Genomic DNA, 25,456 nt, shown 5'->3' on the forward strand with positions numbered 1-25,456 from the left:
TATATATTTAGAATTATACACTGTCCACCAGCAGATTAACGTAACGAACATTACTGTTATAGATTACGAAAAATTAACTTTAGAATCGAATATATGGGCCAAGTAACGATTTGTACCTACAATAGATTCGTGTTTTTTATTCCGAATAGGCTAGTGTTTGACCGTTGTCTTGCACATGGCAAAGCGTCGACACGGTGTACGATTGGGACCCTAATATAAATATATGGTAAATTATATGTAAATATAAATGATTGTGTCGTAAATGGAGGCATATTTACTACATATTCGAATTATTCAAAGAACACATCATTTTTATTAAACGGTTTATTTACTTAAAGTTCAATTTTTTTTTCAAATTCAAGGTTTTTTAAAACCAAAAGTTTGGCGGCGCATAGGTGATGTAAGGAATGGTTAATATTTCTTGCAGCGCCTTTGTCTATGGGCGGTGGTGACCACTTACAATCAGGTGGCCCATATGCTAATCCGCCAATAAATGCCATAAAAAAAATAATAATGATGTAACAAAAGATATCAATATTTACTCTATTTTGTCATTATCATCATGTCAGTCGGAAAACTTCGTGGACGTGACTGTTGACACGGGGGACATAATGTGACTGCTTCGTAAAGAAAAGACCTTTGGAAACGCTGCCCATCCGAGATGGATTCGATGATTAAGCTCTTTCTCGAAATAGGCGATCTACTAAATTTAATTTTATATCCTAAAGTTTATTCTAACCACAATAGGAGTAAAGCAAAATAAACAACTTTGTCACGGAACTGACGCAATATCATTGGTTAAATATTGTATTATATTAATTATAGTATCTATTCGCATAAAATTTTGTTCTGAATGTTGGCTAAGTTGTTATCTCAACTTTGGAAGTAAAATTAAAGTGTATGTAATTAGTGAAATGGAGTGGATGGATATGTACCCTATCTATATGTTCATGATAAAGATATAGTGCATAATACAGCAGAACTTTTAGAAAATTGCATAGAATATGTAAATCTAAAGTTTGTTTATCTTTACTATTTTGATTCTACAACTTGAAGTGCAGAGTATTCAATATAATATTTGATGGGTGCAATACTGTTTACGAGATAGAATATTCATTTGAGCGCCATCTATGATTTGCTATGAGAAATTTCAAATGAATCATCGTTGGAGTAATAGATGGCAGTAAAAAAAAGTACATATGGAGTATTAACTTTTTCTTCTGAAATATATATTTCATGACTATCCATGACAATAACAGTTTGTAAATATATAACTAAACATAATATGATGCTGATTACATTTACTTATTGGTAGCCTTTAAATATAGATGGCGCTATACATGACAAGTGTCAATTTAGCGGCACAGATTATATTAAAATATCTGCGTTTATTTTCGCCTAATTTTAAATTTTTAAACGGAAGCAAAGAACAATAATACGTTATCTGTTTTTTTTAAAGGAGACTTTCTAAAAAAAAACAAATTAACAGCATTTTCGGTTAGAACTGCCAAACTATTCCTTTATTCATTTATTAACCGAGAATAATGGCCTAAACATTTATTGACGCCATCTTCAGTTTTATAAGGATTGTTCGCCAATCGCCGTTCGTACGTCGCTGGCAGTGAACGGAACGAAGTGCTGTCGTATAGATCGCTGGCTGGCCGTCGGGCTGAAAATAGTGAACGAAGTATGAGTTTTCGAAATATGTTCGAATAAAAAGTGAACAGTGAGTGACTGTCATCGAGCAAGATGGTTGATGACGTGAAAGATATTACGGAAAAAGCTGAAAGTAAAGGTATTATGTGCATTTAAAATCAATACGTGCTGTTTTAGTGTGAAATGTGATCGAAATCGCCTAACCCTAAACGCGTCGTGGCCCCACGTCGTGGGTTCGTGCACAGCTTTCGAGAACGTCCGCAGTGGGTTGTGGCCGACGCAGTCCGATGTTTTGTTTTTCATCTACAATTGGACGTCTTTTGACGTCGTGGTATGTTCTAAATTTAGAGAAAAGGCTACCAGACGGTGAGAAGTGCGCAGGAATGTGCAATAACCGATAGGACCACCGGACCTTCTGTCATTTGGTCATCAGTTGTATAGTTTTGCCGGATTCCTTGCATAGTTACCGTTATATCGTGCAATACTGTCGCATTTTGGCAAATCATTCGCAAAGTGGCTTGCAAATATTGTAATAGTTTACAATATGATGTTTCTTGAGTCATGACATTATCAATTGATACTCTGACGTAAGTACGTAAGTATTTTGCATGTATGTGAATAAATTTTCGAGAGTACAGCACACATTGAAAGTACTGCAACCTGCTCACTTTCTAGTTATCTTATCAATTCCTGTATCAACTTTTTCATGCGCAAATTGATGTGCTTATTACATGACTATCTTAATGGAATAAGCATATTATAAAAATTTATACTTTGATAAGGGTAGACTACTGATTGGTGCTAATATTTCATTACTGATATTAAATAATCAATATAAATGTGAATCTCAAATGATACATATAAATATTTTGATACCTTTTTAGGTTATCAATATGACCTTGTGATATACATATAATAAAAACAGATGATAACTATGTCTGTTTCTATTAAAGGGTAATTGTAAATAAGTACCTCAAATTATGGCGATAAAGCAGCAATTTGATTCAATTTATATTAAACATGTCTAGAAAATATCCAATATAATTAAAAATGACTATTAAGTCATATCAGTAAATTAGTTCATGTAAACAAAAGCCAGTTGCTTACCTCATCACCAGATATTAAAGTAACAATGATAATATTAGAATTTCTAATATTACAGAATTTTCCACTTGCATTTAACAAAAAAGCTGCTTCCATTTCAATCTTTAATTATTGTTTGAAATTAAGGGTAATAAATAAACAGACACTAGTGAGTCATTAACATTTTTTTGACTATGTTGTTCATATATATTTTACGAGCTGTGCCTGTTTCTTAGACTCACTGGGTTATTCCTTTGCTCATATATACCCAACGGGTCGATAATGATCGAAATGGTTTGTTTGAAATGTAATTTGAACATAAAGTATTGTAGTAATTAAAGGACGATATTTAAAAAAAAAAAAATAACCTATTAAATTACATTAAGACTATCTTGTACAAAAAGATGAGAGATCACATACAATATATAAAACTCAAATTTTTAATATTAATTGTAAAAATTAAATTATTATTATTGGTATTATTAATTGAATAACAATTATAGTACTGCATTCATAATGAAGACACTTTAAATGACAGTAAATGCCGACTGCAACCTAATTTAGTCAATTACTGTTTTTCATTTTAAAATTAAATTGATATCAGTTTTGCCATTGACAAAATTATTGTAAAACTTAATTTTGTTCAATAAAATTATTAATTGATCATGTCTTATGTGTAGTGTTATCGTATGTTTATATGTATATAACCAGCAGCATAATGTTGTATGCATCTCTCTTGTATATAATATTTCATATCTTATCAGTTATCTTATATATTTTGGCCGTGGAGATATTAATTTTATTATTATCCCCTTGAAATTATTTGTTTGAGGTACATACTAAATGTATGTTATAAAAATTCAAACTGCCGAGTACATGGTTTATAAATGACATTCATTTTTAATGATGCATTAATGCACTAGAATAAATGCAACTTTGTCTAACTTAAAATGTAAACTAAAAATAATCGAGTTGTATTCGAAATATCTAGAAATTTCTCTCTCCTATCTGATATATCTTAGCTCTTTAAACAGTAATATTAATCTACTGATGAAAATACTATATTTCTTTGTATTTATATTATTACAGCTGTTGTGACTACATTAATATTACATCATTTAGTTTTTAATGTAAGGTTATTGATTAAAATTTGGTGCTGAATATTTGATATTGTAAACTCTGGTAATGTTAATTATATTTTATGGATTAATTTTAAACAAAATGTTAAATAATTTGCCTAAAAACTTTTTATAAAGTATATAAGACTTGTTAATAAATATATTACATTTGCATTGAGTATTATGCAACCAGTATCCTTTGATGACATTTTAAACTCAGCATCATAATGTGTATCTTAATTATAAATCTTACACACCCATACAAGAATGCCTTATACAAAGAAATGAGTCAACCTGTGTAGGAGCTGGCATTAGTGAATTAATATGCTTGGTAACACTTGGAAATTTGTTTGTAGATTAATCATCTTATTATCTCACTACTGTTATAAAATGGTAAATTGGCTGTTTTAAGTATCAGGCCAAAAATGGTAACTGATTTTGGTGAAATTTTAGTGTTTGAAAGTTTAAGGTCAAGATTGCTTTTTATTCAACAATACAGCATAACCTATGAATTCTATCCAATATCACTTTGACATCTTTTATACAATATGTAGACTATTGTTTAAAAAAAATGCTCATTTATAAAATTATTATTTCCCTAAAGACCACATAAATAAAGTCATGTAACATTCAGCTTCTTTGTTAATTTAAGACAAACAGAACATTAAATTATATGAGAAAATATATAGTTATAAAATTAAATTTAATAATTTATATAACTCCTATTATATCAGAGGTAAAAGAGTAATAGTTAAGACAGCCTCATATAAATACTGTATCCCCGGGGCATAAATAGATGAAGCAATCACCCCATCCGTAACTATTTACTTAATTATTTGTAAGCATTACTTTTATAAAGGTTTTACTTTAAGACATTTATCAAATGTGTGGTGAAAGTCTTATAAAAAAAATTATAATATGCCCGGCTACTACTTCAGTTATCAAATTAACTGTTAAATTAAAATTAATGAACACAGTTTTTATTAAAAAAGATTGATTAAAGTTTTACAGTAAGAAGTAATATAATACAACAATATAACAGAGTCATTATCAAATACTTATCTTGGTATTGATATTTACTATCATTATATATATCAATATTCAAAATGGCTATTTGAATGTACCTGTTATATGTCCACTTAGAATGGTGGCAAGAATGCTAGCAGCATTTCTCTGTTTTAATGCAAAAGATAATCTTGTTGCTAGTGGGAGTTTGTACACTATTACTTCAAGGTTCAACTGTTTCATTTGCAAGTGGTACAATGATACAATATGGAAATTAACAATTTGAAACAGAATCTGTATTTGGCATACATTCTCAAGGGATTTAAGTGACCGTTGTTTTGGTTAAAATGTACTGCAGCAATCAATTTGATCATTTTAAAATAAATCCATTGGAGGACCTTGACATCAAAATCGTACCATTTGATTGGAATTTGTTTAATACTGGGCGTTGATGAGTCAGCTAACTTGAATGGTTTAATATGTAACTTGGATAATTTGAGAAATAATTCATGTCATCTTTGGGTAAATAAGTAAATAGTGTACTATTTTACTGGTTTTTTATCATTTAAATATTATTATTAAATTTCTAATTAATTATATATATATTTTCTTTTATACAAAGTTTTAAAAAAATTGAAATTTATTCAATTAAAAAATATATATATATATATATATATATGGAATACTTACATCAGTACTTACAATCAGGTATTTGCAAATACAATTTTCATTTTAAGAATTTTATCTTTTGAAATAAGTGACTGATCAATTTTTAAAAAAGGAATACAATATCGAAATATATATTTAACGACAATTTTTTTTTGTGGTGGTATACAGCCATTAATACCATTGGTATTGGATTTAAATGGTAAACATTTTGGCTAAAAGTATTCCACTTGAAAGTAATAGATAACACTGTTGAATAAAAGTAAATGAATAAATTATAATGTTAATTGCGTAAGATAACATCGAGTATTAAGTAAAATATATTATAAAGGGGTTAATATCCTTGTGAAAAGTCAGTAAAAATAGCGAAGACTTGTGTCGTTGATCTCTAAGAATTACTCATTTTGCATTCACTACTGATATTGACAATCGTTTATAAGAAACATTAAAACCCGAGTCTCCCACCACGGTAATAGTTGTCAATTGATAGACAAAAAAAAAACGTAAACAGAGTGGAAAAACGTTTAAGATTTTGATCATCCGAAGTACTTTTATATTTGGTAGACAAAGTTAGAGCTTGTTTGATTTTAAATTGAAGATTGTTTGAATTTTTTTTTTTTGTTTTTTTTTGTTTTTATGTTATAGGGGGCAAACGAGCAGGAGGCTCACCTGATGGAAAGTGACTACCATAGCCCATGGACATCTGCAACACCGGGGGCTTGCAGATGCGTTGCCGACCTTTCAGGAAGGAGTACGCTCCTTTTTTGTAGGTTCCCAAGTCGTATCGGTTCGGAAAAACCGCCGGCGAAAGCTGGTTCCATAGAGTGGTTGTGCGAGGCAGAAAATGTCTTAAAAATCGCGCTGTTGTGAATTTTCGGACATCTAGGTGGTGCGGGTAAAATTTAGAATTTTGACGAGATGTCCGAAAGTGAAATTCAGCTGCCGGGATTAATCCAAACAATTCCTCGGAACATTCCCCGTGGAAGATTCGGTAGAAGATGCAGAGTGATCCAACATCTCTACGCAGAGCCAAATGATCGAGCAGATCAGAAAGGGCTTGATCGTCGATAATTCGAGCTGCTCTACTTTGGATACGGTCAAATGGAAGGAGCTGGTATTGGGGAGCACCCGCCCAGAGGTGAGAGCAGTATTCCATGTGAGGCCGAATTTGCGCCTTGTTTAGTCTTAGGCGATGTGCCGACGTGAAATACTGTCTTGCCTTGCTGAGCACTCCGAGCTTTTTTGATGCCAATTTGGCTTTGCCTTCCAATTGACCGCGAAACTGAACGAGGCTCGAAATATCAACGCCAAGTATTCCGATACTAGCTGTGGCGGCTATCGGAATGTTCTCAAATCGTGGAGATACGACGAATGGTGTTTTTTTGTACCGCAGGAGCTGGCAGTTTAATCAAATCAGATAATGGACTCCATTACCTTGAAGAACAAGGACGTGATGGCTATAAGCCTACAGTTGGACGGGTCTGAGCGGTTGCCCTGTTTAGGTCGTGAGTACCGCGCAACCGGCACTGTATTCCGAACGAGACAGTGGTCCGACGAGCCCAAAGGGGGATCGACGATAATCTGATAGCTATCCGGATGGGAAGTCAGCAGAAGGTCCAACAGGGAAGGTGTATGATCCTCCATGTCTGGTATTCGCGTTGGCGAAGTGACCAGTTGTGTCAAATCATATGCTAAAGCGAAGTCGAGCACAGATCTACCCGCATGATCGGTAGTGCGTGATCCAAGCCATTCGGCATGGTGGGCATTAATATCGCCAAGAATCGCCAAGAAAAAAGAACGATCTCTGCGGATGGGATCTGCTGCAGCACGTAATCTGTAGCCATTTGGACGTGCTCGCCCAGTCGGTCGGTTTCGGCATTACCGCTATGGGACCTATAAAGGCACGCGTAGATTCGCGGATGGTCGTCGCAATCTACACGCAGCCAGATAATCGATAGGTCCTGCCCTTCAAGGCTGCCGAGGCGTCGAAAGCAGATATCATCTCTGACGTAAACGCACACCCCAGCTCGTGGTATAAAGGAATGTTCCAATTTATACCCGGGGTAGAAAAGAAAAGTCGTATCGGCAGGAGAGGATATCTGGGTATCGCTAAGAAAGAGCAAGGCCGGCTTCGCCGTCTCAAGGTGAAAGTGAACTTTCAAGTTGGAGTTGAGTCCCCTTATGTTGCAGAAGTCCACAGTAAGGGCGGTAGGGGTTGCCTTATGATGCCTGCTCCGCTTGCCCCGAACAGTGGCGAGCGCAAAATTTTAATCGATCTGGGGTTTGATCTCTATTGTTATGAAGCTTAAAAAAAAGATATAATATATAAAAACTAGCCAGCTCTGTAAGTAAAAGATGAGCTACAGACTTATAAAATTGAATCCAACCCTTCTGAACTAAGAAGAAACAGCAAAATAGTCAGCAGATTATTGAATGCTTAAAGGTTTTGAATTTGTCAAAGAGACTGAAAACAATTAATTTGTTATCGATAAATTCACTAGTCTCGTTCTCTTTATAACTTGACTATTCAAACTAGAAGTTTCTCAGGGTAGAAGTAAAACTGTAACCTAAAAGTCTTGGCGACGAATTATACTATTCGTTGTCTAAAGATTGAAGTCAGCTTCGATCTTTAGATTTATTATATTGAGCTAATTTTATATCATAGACGGGCCTTTTATAGCGGCGCGTTGACCTTTGCATAGATCAATAGACGACGTGAGTATGTATTTTTAGCATTTATTTAAAAATTAAGCAAGTGTCTGACGTAGACATATTTAATCTAATCATTGATTTTATTATAATCAATGAAAGCGTCGATAAAAATGTAATGTTTTGTAAAAATCTAAGCTAATTTTTTCATTCAAAATTTTCAACATTCTCAGTCATTTTCAAGTAAAATCAGTTTGAAACGTCTGTTTAATAACTAAAATTATGTATTTGTTTTGTTATTAAATTTGTTTCATGTTCGTCTAGACTCCGGTTGTTACCTGCCTTAGTGCATTGACTGCTTATAAATTTTAAATTTTATGAAAATGAGACTGCCTTGTTAGGAAATGACCTTGCGGTATCTTTGAGGGCGTTGCATTTGAAAATCAACTTTATCGTATTGTAATAGAGTGAAAAATTAATGTCAAAAGTTTAGTTATTATAAAAATATCTGTCACCTTGCTGTAAGAATATAATTCGTGTAGGCATTAAGTGTTTAGGAAATCTTATACGGATGGAGAAATGTCGTGCTGAATATTGATTAGTTGGGACGCGAATTCGTGTATTGAATATCTTGGGGAAGCTTTCCAGACAGGGGTTACGGATTTTGGATCAGTTTTCGTGAGTCATGGTTAACATATACATTATTCATTCATTCATGTATTTAACAGTGACTGTCATCACTAAAACAAATAGTTAATTAAACTTCGTCGCAAATTATAAAAAATTCTAAAAATTTCAATAAAATTTATTGTTACAACGTATAATTAGAAATGTATTTCATATTCTAAATACCAAGTAACATTTACGTACAAGTTAATCAAATTGGCAATTAGTCGGCAAATATTTAGGATTTTAACCCTAATTTTAATTTAACAATTAATGGTTGAAGATCTTATGGTAGAACAAAACTAGGCTAAATATATTACATACGGAATAAAAATTGGCTTTAAGTTTTTTTTAAATTAAAATAGGCTATAGTATTATGCAATACTTTCTTGTTATGATTCTTCTATCGTACACCTCGAACGCGATGCGAGGCGACGTATTGCTCTATTATCGGTATAAAATTAAAAAAATCGGCATTCATTCAGCTATGATAACTTTACCCGATATTTCAGATAGCAGTTTTTTGTTTTAAATTAAATTTAGGGAGGCAGGCAAGAAGATAGACCATTTCATGATAAGTAGTGACGCTCGCTCATAGGCAATGACACTAAAATTATAAACCACATTGATCATCAAACCGTCGCCATAAAATCTAAGATGTTATGTCCCTTATGCCTGTAATTTCATTAGCGCACTCATCATTTTAAACTAGAACGTATTTGCGGTAGAACTAATTTGCAAGTCGGTACTCACTCAGGCGAGCCTTCACCAAGCCCTACGATTAGTAGAAAAGTGCTTATAAAATCAGTTGTTGCAGTAACTTATTATATATTAAATACGTATGATATAATTAACTCCTAATTATTGTTATTACCAGTGGTGCTGATTGTTCCCTCTATGTGAATATCACAGAGCCGAGATGGCCCAGTAGAGCCGAGATGGCCCAGTGGTTAGAACGCGTGCATCTTAACCGATGATTTCGGGTTCAAACCCAGGCAGGCACCACTGAATTTTCATGTGCTTAATTGTTTATAATTCATCTCGTGCTCGGCGGTGAAGGAAAACATCGTGAGGAAACCTGCATGTGTCTAATTTCAACGAAATTCTGCCACATGTGTATTCCACCAACCCGCATTGGAGCAGCGTGGTGGAATATGCTCCATACCTTCTCCTCAACGGGAGAGGAGGCCTTAGCCCAGCAGTGGGAAATTTACAGGCTGATTATGTTTATTATATGAACATCACAAGTAATCAAAAACAGATCTATTATATTGCATTGGCATTAGGCATTACTTATTAACATTATTTTGCGTATACTATCAAAAATGTAAGAAGGGATTCCAAAACATACACTCTCCTTACGTATTACGTTCTGTAAAGATTATCTGATTTACGTAATTATAGAAAATTCCATATTAATACATCAACAAATTTTGGTATATAAATACTATTATTCGTAAAATATATTTGACTAAGTTACATTTCCAGTAACTGAATAATTGCTTAAAATTCTTCATCTTCGAAAAGATGTACAATTTATCATCGAGATAAGATTATTCCGAACGTTTAACCCAATCTTTGCCAAGAAACTAAATGGGTTAAGTGAATGCAGTCAATTGATATGAACGGTAAACATTATTGAACTATTATCATTCACATTCCATCTCGTTTATCGAATACTTTATTTGACATAGTTGATGAAAATAATCCGGTATTTCCTGAATTGGGGATTTAATTTTCGTCAACAATTGGTGATGTTCATATCTTGGTTTCACTAAATAATATAGTGAAATGAAGAGTACGGATATTTTGATTTTGGGGAAATTTAATTTGAATCTCAACTAAAGTTTAAATAAAAAAGTTCTAAAAGTATTTGGGACATTATCAAATATATAATTAGTTAGCAAACAACACACACCTACTTACAGTTACGGCTCCGTTACAATGATCTTAATTGTGTTTTTTTTTCTTCATACACCGTTAATAATTTAGTGGCCGTAAATCGTGATCAGTTTAATGAAATGACTTTCGATTTAAGGCAATAATATTAATTGCGCTTATGTGTGTCTACCGAAATCTTAAGCAGATTTTGCTTTTTGAATTTTCCATGTCTGAAAGTTTTCAGATCATAATCGTTATATTTTAACGATCGCTTTAATTCGATGAAAGTCCAGTTCAATTTTATTAACACGTTTTGCAATGCTTTTCAGTAATAATAATAATAAGAAAGTTTAAAATTCTTAAAATTTCTCGTTTATTGTATATTTCCTTGAATGACATTACGACGATCCCAAAGTTATCAGGCCGTGAAACGAATTCTTATTTTCTAAAGTTGAATTAAGCTATCTCTATTGGTTGGATTTGAAGCCTATCAGTCTCATGTTTTTGTCATGCCTTTAGATTATATCATGTGGATTAAATTTGGTCTTATTACTGTGAAAAACAGCATTTTATTCTATTTCCATACAGCTAGTATAATAAATAGTAAAGTGTCTTATTTAAGTTTGTTTGTTTCAAAAATCTAGGCGAATTAAAATATCATGAAAAAGTGATAGAATCTAAAATTCACATTTTCAAAGCTAGACAATTTTTTATCAAGTTCGCTAACGCCACTTTTTATGGCAAACTATTATTCACTCTAGTTGGGCATTTCAAGCAAAAAATGCATTATGCTGCGAGAAAAGTCGATCGAATCGTGTCGTGCGCTGGAGAAACTAGCCTTGGTTTCAATTTGAGGGGCATTCTGTACTGAACACTTGTATTACATCTTTTACGTGATTTAATGTTATTATTTTTGTGTTTAATTTTTCTTACTGATTGTTTCATAGATCAAATAAGAGATGTGTCTAAAAGATGAATAGCGCTCATGTTCAAGTCAATTATTTAAGTTATTTTGCCTGCTGAGGAATTAATGCACCAGCCTTGTAATACGGCCTCGAGTCAATATAAATATTAATTACTCGCAAGTAATCGAGACATTGTTGTCTTCGGAATCATTTTAGTTCCTAATATCGATTACTTCAACTTCGTAGAATGGTGCAGTAATCACATTAGCTAGACTATACATTACATTTGCAGCTCCGTGCCAGCTGTTTTCGGATTGACTTTGAAGTTCTTTTTTCAAATTTTAAACGATCGTGTCGTACAATAAACACTGATTTAATTTTGAAGATTAAGAATCGCTCGTAATAAAATTCCTATTATAGATATTTCTACGTTTCCCTTGCTCCCCACTTAACTACCATTTGAATGTAAAGCATTCCTTCCTCATGACCTCCACATTGTTTATGAACTGTATAATCAATATCATCTATTGATCCAGTCCTCAATGAATTGTACTGCATTCCTCTACTCACTAGTAATGACAAACAGATGTTAGGCCTCTGTCACACTGTCTCAGTCGATGTCTAGAAATTTAATGAGCAGGTGTTGAACAGGTTTGGTTCGACAGCTCATATGCCGCTTAATGGTACACTTGATATTTATGGAGACAAGACATATTCTTTACGTAGTTTGTTTAAAATTTAATAATATTACGTGTCGGTTTATTTAAAACAACACACAGCTCCGATCTATACCGGCTTATTTGAAATTTTAATACACGCCCAATTCGATCGTAAAATGACATGTTTCGTAAGTGAGTGGGGTCTATAATTTAGGTACTTTCTTTGATAACTAATACTTGGTTTTTTATATCGATTGCACATATTTTATTTTCAATGTAGTTCTTATTTATGCTGCGACATTTTAAATTATTAGTTTCAAAGTTTTATTTTTATTGTAATAAGCAATTGTGAAATTCCTTTAACATTAAATCGCTTATCATTCATTATTGAAATTTTCTGTCGTAAAGAAGAAATTGCCTATTGCTTAAATTTAGATCAGTAGAACAAATTACTTTAAATATCTCCAATTGATTGAGAAATTATGATTAAATACGCTTAATGTTCCTTATATCCTTGTCTAGATATTCACAATCCAAATACATGTGCAACTACAATGTTAAATATGTTACGTTTCCTATATGTTTTACCTTTACAAATCTTTCACATGAATAGGATTGCGCTCACGATGAGGTTGAATAGTCTTTAGGGCTAGGCAATGACTCTGTTTAGTTTAAGTTTTTCTGTTTTTTATTTTAAATATGAGTTGTCCTCAAAATTCACTTGCCATTTTTGTCCATCTTGCCCTAAATCGTTAGTAACATTGCTACTTCTCATTCTAGATATTTTCACTCACGAAAGCGTGCCTAATTTAATATTTTTTAATAAAATAAACTAAACAAATATAATCTAATTTGTATTTTTTGGTGTGTTTACTTATAGTCGTCTCACGTACACTAAGACATACTAATAAACACCGAGGGTAATTTAACTTGACGAGCGAGTCTTCATGAGTAGTTTTATATATAGATATTTTCTGCAATATGTTAAAACGTATGTTTTGTATGACAATATGATTGATCTCATTATTTTTTATTTTAAATCAGCTATCACTTGCTACGAAAAATTTGACGTCGCCTGTTAATATGTGTGGATCAAACAAGTTCCACATAAAATATATAGTGGATCCACATGCATACCTTTCAATATTAATCAAACATTCCTAATTCTAGTATGAATGTAGGTGGATCAATGCCGATACGAACTGACCTTTATGTGTTTATAAGGCATAGTGTAGGCGTACGTGTTAGGAAATAATTGGGTCAAAACGGTAGCACGACGATTATTGATATGGTAAAGTATTAAATGAGGATTCATTTATTTTTATTCAAATCAAAGAAGTAGACAATGTAGGGCTTTCTGGTACCACTCTATTTTCACTCGATATACCGTTAAAAGAACAACGGTTCGCTTCTGTTTTAGAAGTCAATGGGCAAGGAACGTAACTTCTTCCTTCTTGATTCCCAATCTACATGGTGCGTTTGGGGATTGGCACTCTAAGAAATGACATTGCTGTGGACTATTTACCAGGTGCCTATTGGCCAGTTATATATATTATGTTTGTTAAGTTTATTTTATTAAAAAATATTTAATTAGTTGGAGAGGCGTGCCTTCGTGAGAAAATAGATCTACAGTGTAAAGTGGCAATATTACTAGCGAATTTATAACCTATATATGTATTCTTAGAGCCTTTGAGGCTCAATGATGTGGAAGACTTATGTTTTTATAATCTCTACCTTACACGTACACACACATAACTTTGTTCCGACGTATAATTGAAATAACATGCATTCACACGTATGAAATAGTTTTAATACTGTGTTATGTACATGCTTGTAATGAACATGGTATTGTTGGTTTGTTTGTATTGGTTTCTCTATATGTGTTTATAGGTCTGGCATGATTTTTACTGATTTATTGACAATAATTATTATTATTGTCGTGTATGCCTTTTATGTTAAATTAAATAGTAAAAATCTAAACCCGAAAAAATAATTTATATCACACAATGCTGAAAAAGCCTAGGCTATTTTATCTTATGTAAATGGTATCCTGGACGCCTAGGGATGTAAATATACTCCATTGTTGTTCACATGCTAACACGCTTTTTACGCTTAACTGGAAGGGAAAATAATATTCGTAATTCATAATTAAAACAGACCTACTTGTCCACTTAAAACAAAATCATTTTTGTAAAACGTACTTAAGTAATACTAAGGATTTTATAGATTTATTTACATATAACATATAAATCTATAAAAATAAGATTTAATACCTTTGAGACACATTAGGTAAGAACAGCTTTTGTCCTTCGGATCCGTTATGTCGACACACTAAAATGTTGGATGCATTTTATGGAGTAAGAATTCCAAATAAATCGGTAGCCAAGAGAGCGGTTACCTTTCTCAAAATTTCCGCTATATTATAGCAGAAAAGAAATTGATGGTAATATTTTTTACAAGGCTGCCTAATATACAATACTAAATTCCAAAATCCGAAATTTCAATCAAAGTTAAATTATCTAATTTGTCCGGACGCTAATCGGTCGCTTACTACTTCATTGGTTGCAACCGACCAATGAGCATTCAGATTAAAGCACAATTTGTTTGTTACTTTAACCAACGTACCAAAAAGTGGAGAAACAAATAACGGTATCAAATTTCCCATCTGCTATGATTTGCTATCTGTAATACTAAACTATTTGTACCTACATGCGTTACTAGTCAATACCTACTTTAAAGGATTTCAAAACAATTGTATAGCAATGGCAAATTCCAAAACCGATATTAACAAATGATTGGGTTGAAAAGTAATGTCGAGTGATGTGTCAAGATCGATTATAAGTTAAATGGACGCTAGACGCAACTCATATCAATGTTATTAAAAGCTTTTTCTATTACTTGGTATACTTGCAACAGTTTTTCAGCTAGTTCCAAAAACCGTTTGAATTGAAAATTTTCAAAGATTTTTTGGGACTAGTGATTTACATGACTGAGTGACTAGTGAATAGACTAGTGGGACTAGTGATCATACATGGATTCGATAATAACTTGTTTTTAATTACTTTAAAACTGTATTAGTTTGAGAAGATCTTTCAAATGTAATGAAATGGACTATTCTGTCCGTCCGTTTTGATATTAATTGGGCGTTGCCACTTTCACTAACATGCCAAACGTCAATAACATATCTACGGACAGTTAACGCGATATAAAATTCGTTCTATTGAATATACCGAAACGAAACGTAATGATGCCGGTATAAAATCAACTGAATGGGAGAAAGGAAGATTTTTTATCTGTATCGCTCCAGTTTTCATCTTTGAAATCATCTTAAACATAATTAGCTTCGTTCTACATTTGCTTAATTCTAAAAACCGTTTGACATCTTTGAGTATTGTTCTTTTTTGTCAGATGAATTTGTTAATATAACCGCTTCATTTGTTAATTTGTATACTGTTTAATATGTCTTTGGTTTAGTAAGTACGAGGTACGAAATCAAAATAAAATGATATTCTTGACTTGCCTAAAACACTTATTTTCTTAGTTGCAAATTAAAAGACTAATTCTTCGGACTAATGCATATCATTAAGTTTTGAAAAAGAAAAAAAAAAATAAAAACCAAATCATAAAAGTGAACGTCTGCCCAACAATTTTGTCCAGTATTGGTTACCTATTCATACAGCTTTTTATTCGGTTCTCACTGTTCCTTCGTACGACATACATTATTATTTGAATTAAACAAGACGGTGAAAATTTGTGAAATTAAAATATATTTAAAAGAATCTGATTTTAAATGACAATTATTTTCTCCAGAGGCCCTAGACCGAGCGAGATTAGCGCGCGAGCGTCGCGAGGCTGAACAACGGAAGCGGCTGGACGAGCTGCGCGCGCACGCCGCCGCAGCGCAGGCGCAACGAGAGAAGAGAGACGAAGATCGACGCCGCAGACAGGCTGAACAGCGCGCCAAGGACGATGATAGACGATTACAGGTATTTTGATACCTAGAGAATTTCATAAAACTTAGGTCCTATTACAGACTAGTATTTATATATATACTAGTAGGTGGCCCGCGAAACTTCGCGTTTATTTAAAAGATTTTTTAAGAATTTCGAAAACTATGACAGGTTTTGATTTGATTTCATTTCATTGTAAACTGCAAGTCACTACATCTACATTTTACGCCAAGATTATGAAACCTTTTTAAATTAAATTTTTAAGGGCAGAAAGCATACATTAGTTCAATTAGAATTGGAGTTTGTCGATATCAATTTAATTTAATTTTGTTTACGTTTTTCTTTTCTATTTATACGGCCCTAGCACCGCTCTCTAACCGGCCCGTATTTTTTCTGCTCTATAAAATTAATTCTTTGTTTAATTTTAACAATTTAGTAAATTACAATCAAGAATCATCTTTAATTTTCTGCACATCTACGGCTGGAGCTCTTCAAAATGAGACCATAATAGATTTTTTTAACAGCTATCGTCACATAATCACTTGGAAAAAAATCGACTTACGCTTTTAATATATAAGATTATGATGTAGTTCTAATTTGAAATGCTCGGTACAACAAAAGGTTCTTGTTTAAGCAGTGGCTTTTAAGGCACTTTTATTTTGCATTAATTTTAATTAATAGATCAATTTCAACAATAAATAATTTACTATAAAAAATCACACATATTTCTAAAAAAAATGACACCGTAGGTACATATTACCTCGAAAAAACGTATTAAAGTTCCGTCGTGAGAAATTACATCATTGTTAGTAATAAATACACTCTCCAATATAAGCAAATACCGTTTATAATATATTAAACTATCGACCTTCACATTCTTTCAAGATGTTTTTTTTGGAGAAAACTCCTCATATATATTATTCAACAAAATAAAGTTAGTTATTTTGAAAATATGCAAAAAATATATATGTAAAGTATTCATTGGATTGAATGAATGCTGCAATTTTATGCTTAAATGGACTGGTATGAAAATCAATATCATAATATCCCTACCAAATGTAAATGCACGTCTATTTCAAAAGCGTTCCATTGACGAATAAATGTTATTATCAAAAATAAAGTGAAAACTATTTCCAATCGATTAACGCGAAACTGTTGCGCAATAAAAACGCTGTTTGTATGAAACGTATTCCTCCATCGATTACTTATAATATATTTCATACTGTTATATAATTCATACCTTTTTATCGTTATTTTGCCTAATGTTTCGTCAGAATTGCACCAAACATGGCCACTCACTGTGTGGCTGATTGAATAAGCTGACTGGTCAGTCCGAAAACACGGATCGCAAAAGTTTAAACTGTAGGGTACGACGAGGATGTCGTTAGGTGTAAAATCGTTGAAAATCGGAGCCAGTCCGCACTGCAGATAAAATACATACCTACATACATGTGTAAATTCCATTTAATATTAAAAACAAACTTTATTTAAAGTTGTTATAGGTATAGCCTATTCCAATGGAAGTAGGAAAAAAGATAAACTAACCTTATTTACGTATTTTATGCGATTTGCTAATAACTCAGCTATATTGTGCACTACTTACAGTTCTTGATGAATATATCTTTATTTATAGTATAGCACCAAATCATATAACTACTTATTTCCCGTTAAATTTTTGAAAAAACAAGTTCCAAAATTACAAAAACAGTTTTTTCGACGTTCGAAACGCCATTTTTATGCAAGTCATAGTGAATATCATAGATTAATCAAGCTCACAGCCAATGATATCGCGTCAATTTGCTGTCAAATGTTGTTTATTTGGCTTTTCTCCTCTTATGGTTGGAATAGAGTATACTTGTAAAGTGCAACAATTTATTACAGTTCATCGATCAAATAATATTGTAATATGAACCAAGGTGAAACGAGCCTTCCATGAAATACAAATCACTTTAATCTCATCTTGTTTACAGTATACTGTCTAACTAAACGTACGCAACATAAGGTACTTTCTCCGCTCCAGTAAATAATGTTTACGTACGATGGTGAAAATTAGAAAATTGGAAAGTGAAATAATTTAAATTAAGAACAGTTGTTATATCGTCTTTAAAATTTAAATCCCGAATGTTCTAATTTGTTTTTGATGAATTGGGGAATTCCCAAACATTGAAACTAAATATTTATTCGTAGTGGCCGTTTTGATATACCTACCTATCATGGTATATTTTATGAGGATTCGCCTGTTTACGACTGCCCACATAGACTACTACACGTAGTCGCAGGTAAAATACCGCTAAACTAAAATGCCCAGTAATAATTACTGTATTCCTATGTGTAAAGTGAGCCTCCGTAATTATGAACTTCAAGTAACAATTTTAATTACCTATAAAGATACATGGCCTGGATATTATAATGGAGTTCGAGAAATTTAGATCGGATCTCTTCTAAATTACTCTAGGTTTCAAGATACGACTGCACCTGGTTGCGACATAACATTATTCTCAATATAACATATTCAATATGTAAGATAGATTCATCAAACTACTCATACATAGTATTTTGCTCAAATGGGCAATCTCCGTTTTCCTAGATTCGGTGGACGCAGGAAATCCAAGAATAATTCGAAATGTGGAAACACTCCAACGACACTTTGACACAATCCAAATCACTTGTTTAATTGTTGTATATTGTATCAAGAAAAACGGGACAACATAGACAAACAAACATCTTACTAAAATAAAGATAAAAAGACACGAGAATTAGTAATAAAGAAAAAAAATCTGTTAAAAATAAATAAATAAAAGATTGAATGTATTTAGGCAATCACGATCATTTACCGAAGAAAAACTAGATTTCTCAGTATCTATAAATAAACACCGCACCGCATAAGTCTTCAAAAACATTTTATATCAAAGAAAGCTATGCAATCAATAATACAAACGTTAAAAAATAAGAAAAGATATATTCCAAAGATAGACAATTTAAAAATTTAAACATCTTAGATAAATATCAGCGTTGAAGTGCTTAACAAGGTTTACTGTTGTGTTATACAATTATAAAACCAGTAATAACTAGAATACACAGAGATATGATTGCAATGCAAGATCAGAGGTCAACCACGGTCGTTGAATGGAATTCTCGGGAGATTGCCGATAACCAAGATATTTTCTGACACACCTTTAGAATTTAATCCTTTCTTACTGCGGCGGCTTGAATCCGCTTAATGTACACTGACTTTAACGTAATTAGAATTTATCGTTTAGTTCGCATTGTTTGATAGTGCTTCCTTAATATATCTCGCACATTAATATTGGCACATGGTTTTAACTTTTATCTATACTATAAATTCAGTTTCAAAAATACTTAAATCTCGTGTAAGTACACATGCAGTTTCTAGACGCAATATTTTGTCAAGGTTCTAACGTTTACTTGATTCATTGTAAGAAATTATTCATTTTATGTTTTGTCTCAATTGTAAACCTGTATTTTAAAGTGTCTACCGCGATAACGTCAATTCGTTTGAATATATATGATTCTCGTAACTTTGCTTGCTTATTCTTTACATAAAGATTTTGAACTGACATATCTAGATTAGTTAGAGTCAATCCAATAGTTAATTTACAAGATTGTTTGAAAGTTACGGAACCTATATTAGTTTATTAATCATTCCAAACCCCTAAATTAATATATTCCTCCTGGTGTAAGCTTTTACTTTTTATAATATGTAATTGTTGATATTTATATAAGATGAGTTTTACGATGTGATTTCGTTTGTTAAAAACAGTCATTACTAATTTTCTCGTTCATAGAATTTAATTTCGGTACGCGTAGTTGCTTTACATTTAATTTTAGCCTGTATGTATGTATGTACATGACATTTCTAATCGTGTTACAAACAGGCTACAATGTTTGTGCTTAAAGTGCTAGATGATAAAGTAGTAGAAAATGCAATATAATTAGTAAAAACAACAATGAAACAAAATGAAATATGTCTGTGAGTGAATTAATAAAAATAATATGTAGATACTAAGTTATGTTAAAGAAATTGGTGTAAAAAGAATTGAATCACAACTGTTTAGTTAGTAGATGTCATGCCCATGCTGGGCAAATGCCTCATTTGTTAGAGGACAAGATTTTGAGCTTATTATACAGTTCAACTCCAATGCGAGTTGGTAATACATGTTGGAGAATATCCTAATGATGTTTTCCTTCACCACCGAACACGTTATAAATCATAAACAGAAATTAAGTCTACTAATCTTTAATATTCACGTTTCACTGGACCATCTCGGATTAGTAATTAAAATCTAAAAGTAAATCAATTACGGTTAAGATAAGTATTTCCCACAGATCTTACGGAATATATTTTGAAACGATTGCAGTCTACGTTTCAATTAGAACTTCTCCATTGCATTCATCAATTATCACACCTACCTTGTAAGCGAATAGCCATTCTACAAGTTTCTAGACTTTCAATATTTATTTAATCATTATGAAGATTGTACCATTTAGGTGTACTTATATCAATAGTTATATTTGACCTTGTGTACATAATAAATACTAGCAAGACCGTACGATCGGTTAAACGTCTATAGAAGTTGATGAGCTTCATTACCTTCTAGCGTCGATTGTAACAAAGGTCATATAAAAACAATCTCCATGAAAACATAAAATGCCAAAAATGTATCTGGTAGATTTTATTGTGATCAAACAGCGTTGAATCAGATAACGTCTCACAGTTTGTTAAGTCTCGTGTTCATCGTCTATTACTATTAAGAGTAATGTCTTCATTCAGAAAACAAATGGAATATTCTTTTAGAAAACTAATCTTGGTTTTGTCTAACCACGTACTTGATATGACTAAAACCGTGTATTTCAAATGTTTTTTTCTAATTATTCTAACCTACGTTAGTATTGCGTAACCACGTCCTTGTCTGATGATGTCACCATAACTCTCGCGCATTTTGAATGGCCGGACGTCAATAGTACGTATTTTCCGACGTAAACACCGAGATGGAAATAATTGAGAATCCAAATTTTATAAACGACCCAATTTGAAAAAATCTTAAATTTGAAAAGAGTCGTATGTGTTTGTTTTACTTGAATTAAGAAGTTATTTTATTTTAAAAAATTAAAAACCTTCATTAAAACGAAGGAGGAAAATGAAAAATTCCAGTTTTCAAGTTAAATGACCAAGTGTTGGCTTGCTTCCAGTGCCTCGTTTAATGTCAAGTGTCAACCTCAATTTTTTCTTAGTTCACAATTAGTCTTTCACTTCCCAAGACTTTTCTTAGGTTTAAATTAGTTTTCTTATTTTATAAATTTCTCTAGACAATTAATCATTGCTTGTTTTTTTTTCTCTGTCGAGCGATTGTTAGGTGATTTGTATTTACAAACATGACAATTATAACATTTCTGATGTATGACTTCATTACTGTTAGACTGGAAAATTGCTGATAATGTACCGGCTGACCGGGTCATGTCTTATATAACGCACTTTGTCAATTATGAGGTCAGACCGCAATGAAACGACAGTACTTGATGTCGAACGTCGTATGCAGGGACCGTCTATTGGTGTAATTTTCTGCGCACATTATCTCCTACGTTTTGTTACGCTAATTTAAGCGCACGGCTCGTCTTTAGAAATACAACAATGTTGAGTCCGTTCTTATAATTAGAGAAACATTATATTTAATTACGACTCGTTGATACTTAAACTAATTAGTTATTTATAAGATTCAACGTAAACCGTAAGATATTTACTGAATATGATACGAAAAAGTTTTCCTTTATTTATAATCACTCGAATGTCTAATAAATAGGAAACGTGGACGAGTTTAACAATAAGACAGGAAATATATATCGGCAAAAAGATAATTCTATTGCAAGGAAATCAGTGATAATGATTATACATAATGACTTCATTTATCGTTCGCGTTCACTTGTTTTATTATCGTCACATACTTCTAGATAACGGGAGAACTGGTACAGAATATTTCAGCTCATTATAAGCCATCTCAAGTATTTCAAGCACGCGTAAGTATTAATGGCCGGTACAGAAATACGCAGCGCTTGTAGTGCATCAAAAATATTTAAAATTAACTCCTGCAGGGCTAAGGAGTCGCGACAAAAATAGCGCAAGGCAACTTCCTTCAGGATCGAACGCATTTCTTGCGTCAAGTATTATAAAAAGTCTAATCCGTGGTCATGATTTAATTCAATTCTCGTTTAATGTATATTTCTTTGTTATTATTTAATGCATTTAGATATAAAACTAATTTAGAAACTTCGATAAAAAGTGTTCAGTCAAAAAATCGTCCATTTGTATTTTCTAAACAGTGAAAGTCAAGAAATCGGTGATTCAGTTCTTGTCTCTCACGTAGCATATTAATTTCTAGCGTTTTTTTATCTTTTGAAGTAAAATATTCGTAGAAGAAAATTAGTTTAATAACTAGAGAATAATACGATATTGGCTTCATTGCTATTATTAGCTTTTATAATTATTACATATAAGTGCAACACAATGTAATTGTTAAGACACAAGACATATAATCTAATATTCGTTCCATGGCACATTTTATGCCTTACTAGTTGCCGCCCGCGGCTTCGCACGGATTTCAGGTGTAAGGTATAAAAAAGTTGCCTATGTTCCTTTCTTGGAGTTCAAGCTTACTTTATACCAAATTGCATCAAATTCGGTTCAGTAGCTCAAAGCGGAGATTCTTTCGCATTTATAATATTAGCATAAATTGATTTTGATTACACATTCAATAAATGATATCACTTAGGTTATAAATATCGTACTGAATTGTCATCGTCGATGTTTATATTCAGCTACATATAGAAAATGCATACGTCATAAATTCGCTTATCATTAGAAAACATTAGATGGTAATCAATCAAGTGCACTGCAGTCAACCGGCCGTGTTAGCTCTTGTTGTTTTACATTCAAGTCGTTCCTAATTTATTTTGTCTTCATTACTTGGATTCCGAGTGATTCACGAATTTAAATTTTCCGCAATTTGTCTGAAGTAAAAATTACGATTCATTGGGGTTACCACTAAGTAATGAGTTCAAGGTAGCATAGCAATTAAGTTGAGGATCAAATAGCCTGTTTTGGCGATAAGTTCTTATTCAATTTTAAGCTACCCGGGAGATAATTTTAATTTAGCTCTGATAAATTAAAACGATTACGTAACAACTTAATTCCAACTGTTTTTGTCCGATTTTAAATTACTATTTGCTGTCTAATAGTAGTTTTATAATAGTTAATCTGTTCTTATATTAAAGTAAGATCTAGATTCAAACGTTTCATAGTGTTTATGTTATAATTAATTATTTAAATCGAATTCAAAATACCGACGCGTTCAGTTCGCTTTGCTTTGAATTGCAAAGTGTTCCAATCCAATGCGAGTTTTCCTTGCCGACTTATATTCCGTTCGTCGGTTCATTTCTTTATATAAATGTAAGACCACCCGTACAGTCTGTTCAATTTGAACTTGAAAGTTGAACATGTGTGGAGCCGTTCTTTGGAATAGCTTCATTGTTATTATTATATTTATTTACACTTAGTGAGTTTTGTATTTTGTTTTTGTATCTTGTAACTATTCTGTCTTAATGTGTCTCTTTATTAATTCATGGTTCTATTACAGTATTGTCATAATTATCCGATTTAGTATCGTTCCGGGTAACGCGTATTATATATTTTTACTATACTTAACGGAGGATCTTCAGGAAACTCTTAGAGTTATAAAAGATCTAACAACGTTATAAAAATCAAAAATAGAACGAAACAAATCACCATCCAAAGATAGTTTTAAGATTCATTTTATCACTGTACCTTGTTTTCTGAAATTCAACCGTTCAACGCTTGTCAATGATTGATTTCACGCTCGGACGATGGTTATAACATGCGTGAGTAATTAATTAATGAACACTTAACGATCGTCTTGACAGTGAAAGTAAATGATGAAAACAAACATGTAGGACTTCCTTTATTAATATTATTATTTTTGTTTTTAATTATATTAAAGTAATCATTTACTTATCCAATGATATGGACCAGCTGGCACACTTTGAACCTCACATAGTTTAAAGTCTGAACTGATTAATAGACATCTTATTATTGTTAAGTTTAGTAGAATTCAGCGTTTAGTTAGTGTAATGTTCACATGTAAAGTCGATCTACCAATTAAATAAAATAAATATTATATTTAAATATCAGCTCGCTGTGCACACACACCGTCTTCACCGCGCGCCCATTTTTATATATCCTCTTTTCCCGCGCTTTTGCGATGTGTGTCACTCGAGATGACAGATGCATAAAATACACAGATAATATATATTTATATAAAATATAAATCTAATGCTAATGAATATGTTACTATAGATCTGTGTACACTACAGTTAGTATTACGTTCCGTTTCGATTACACAAAAAACTGTGTATTAAATGTCAAATATATAAGAGACACGTATTATGCTATGTCGCCTATAATAAAATATTTGAAGTTTTAAAATACAACTAATCATATTGATAGTTTCCTATTTCAATACATATACATACATACATACATACACACACACACACACACACACACACACACACACACACACACACACACACACATACACACAAACACACACACACACACACACACACACACACACACACACACACACACACACACATTTCTGTGTCATATCGTTTTGCGGATGAAACTGAATACAATACCAGTACGAGATTTCAAAATTTTATTTCAATTATAATGATCTTTATTTGATTTAACAATTATTTCACTAACCATTATTTTATTTTAAGAGTGCTTGGAAGAAAATAAATTAGTTCATAAGAACAATATTATCATTCATTATAAATATATGTAGTATCAAAAACCTTTTAGGGCACCTAGTAGTTGTCACTGTCGTCCCTAGACACTAGCCGTGCAAGAAGTTTAACAACTACAAATGTATACACACACACGAATATATTTTACGGAGACTAAAACCAAAACCAGCGGAATAAATTATGTGTCGGTCCTTAGATTGTTTATTTCTACATAAATAGAGTGTCGCACAGCAAAAAGAACTAAAACAAACGAGCCAACTTTATTTTCTTGGTTGCGTGATAGCTACGCTTGACACTCGCCAAACGTCATACGACTTTATTAGTGTGCGTGTACTTAGGTCACCAATTGAATGCATATATTTTTTGTAAGGAAG

The 25,456-nt window shown here is 32.3% G+C and overlaps 1 protein-coding gene across 1 annotated transcript in view; it reads left to right on the top strand.

Annotated features, from left to right (window-relative positions):
* The first annotated feature begins 1,504 nt into the window (after nt 1–1,504).
* LOC113401674 (MAP7 domain-containing protein 2-like) overlaps nt 1,505–25,456 on the top strand; it is a 45,372-nt gene continuing 21,420 nt past the window's right edge. The window contains exons 1-2 of the mRNA XM_026641671.2: nt 1,505–1,795; nt 16,099–16,274. Of these exons, the coding sequence (XP_026497456.2) occupies nt 1,750–1,795; nt 16,099–16,274 (222 nt within the window). The 5' untranslated portion in view covers nt 1,505–1,749. The remainder of the gene's footprint in view (nt 1,796–16,098; nt 16,275–25,456) is intronic.

The sequence above is a fragment of the Vanessa tameamea genome, chromosome 20 (genome assembly GCF_037043105.1).
Source record: "Vanessa tameamea isolate UH-Manoa-2023 chromosome 20, ilVanTame1 primary haplotype, whole genome shotgun sequence".
Lineage (NCBI taxonomy): Eukaryota > Metazoa > Arthropoda > Insecta > Lepidoptera > Nymphalidae > Vanessa > Vanessa tameamea.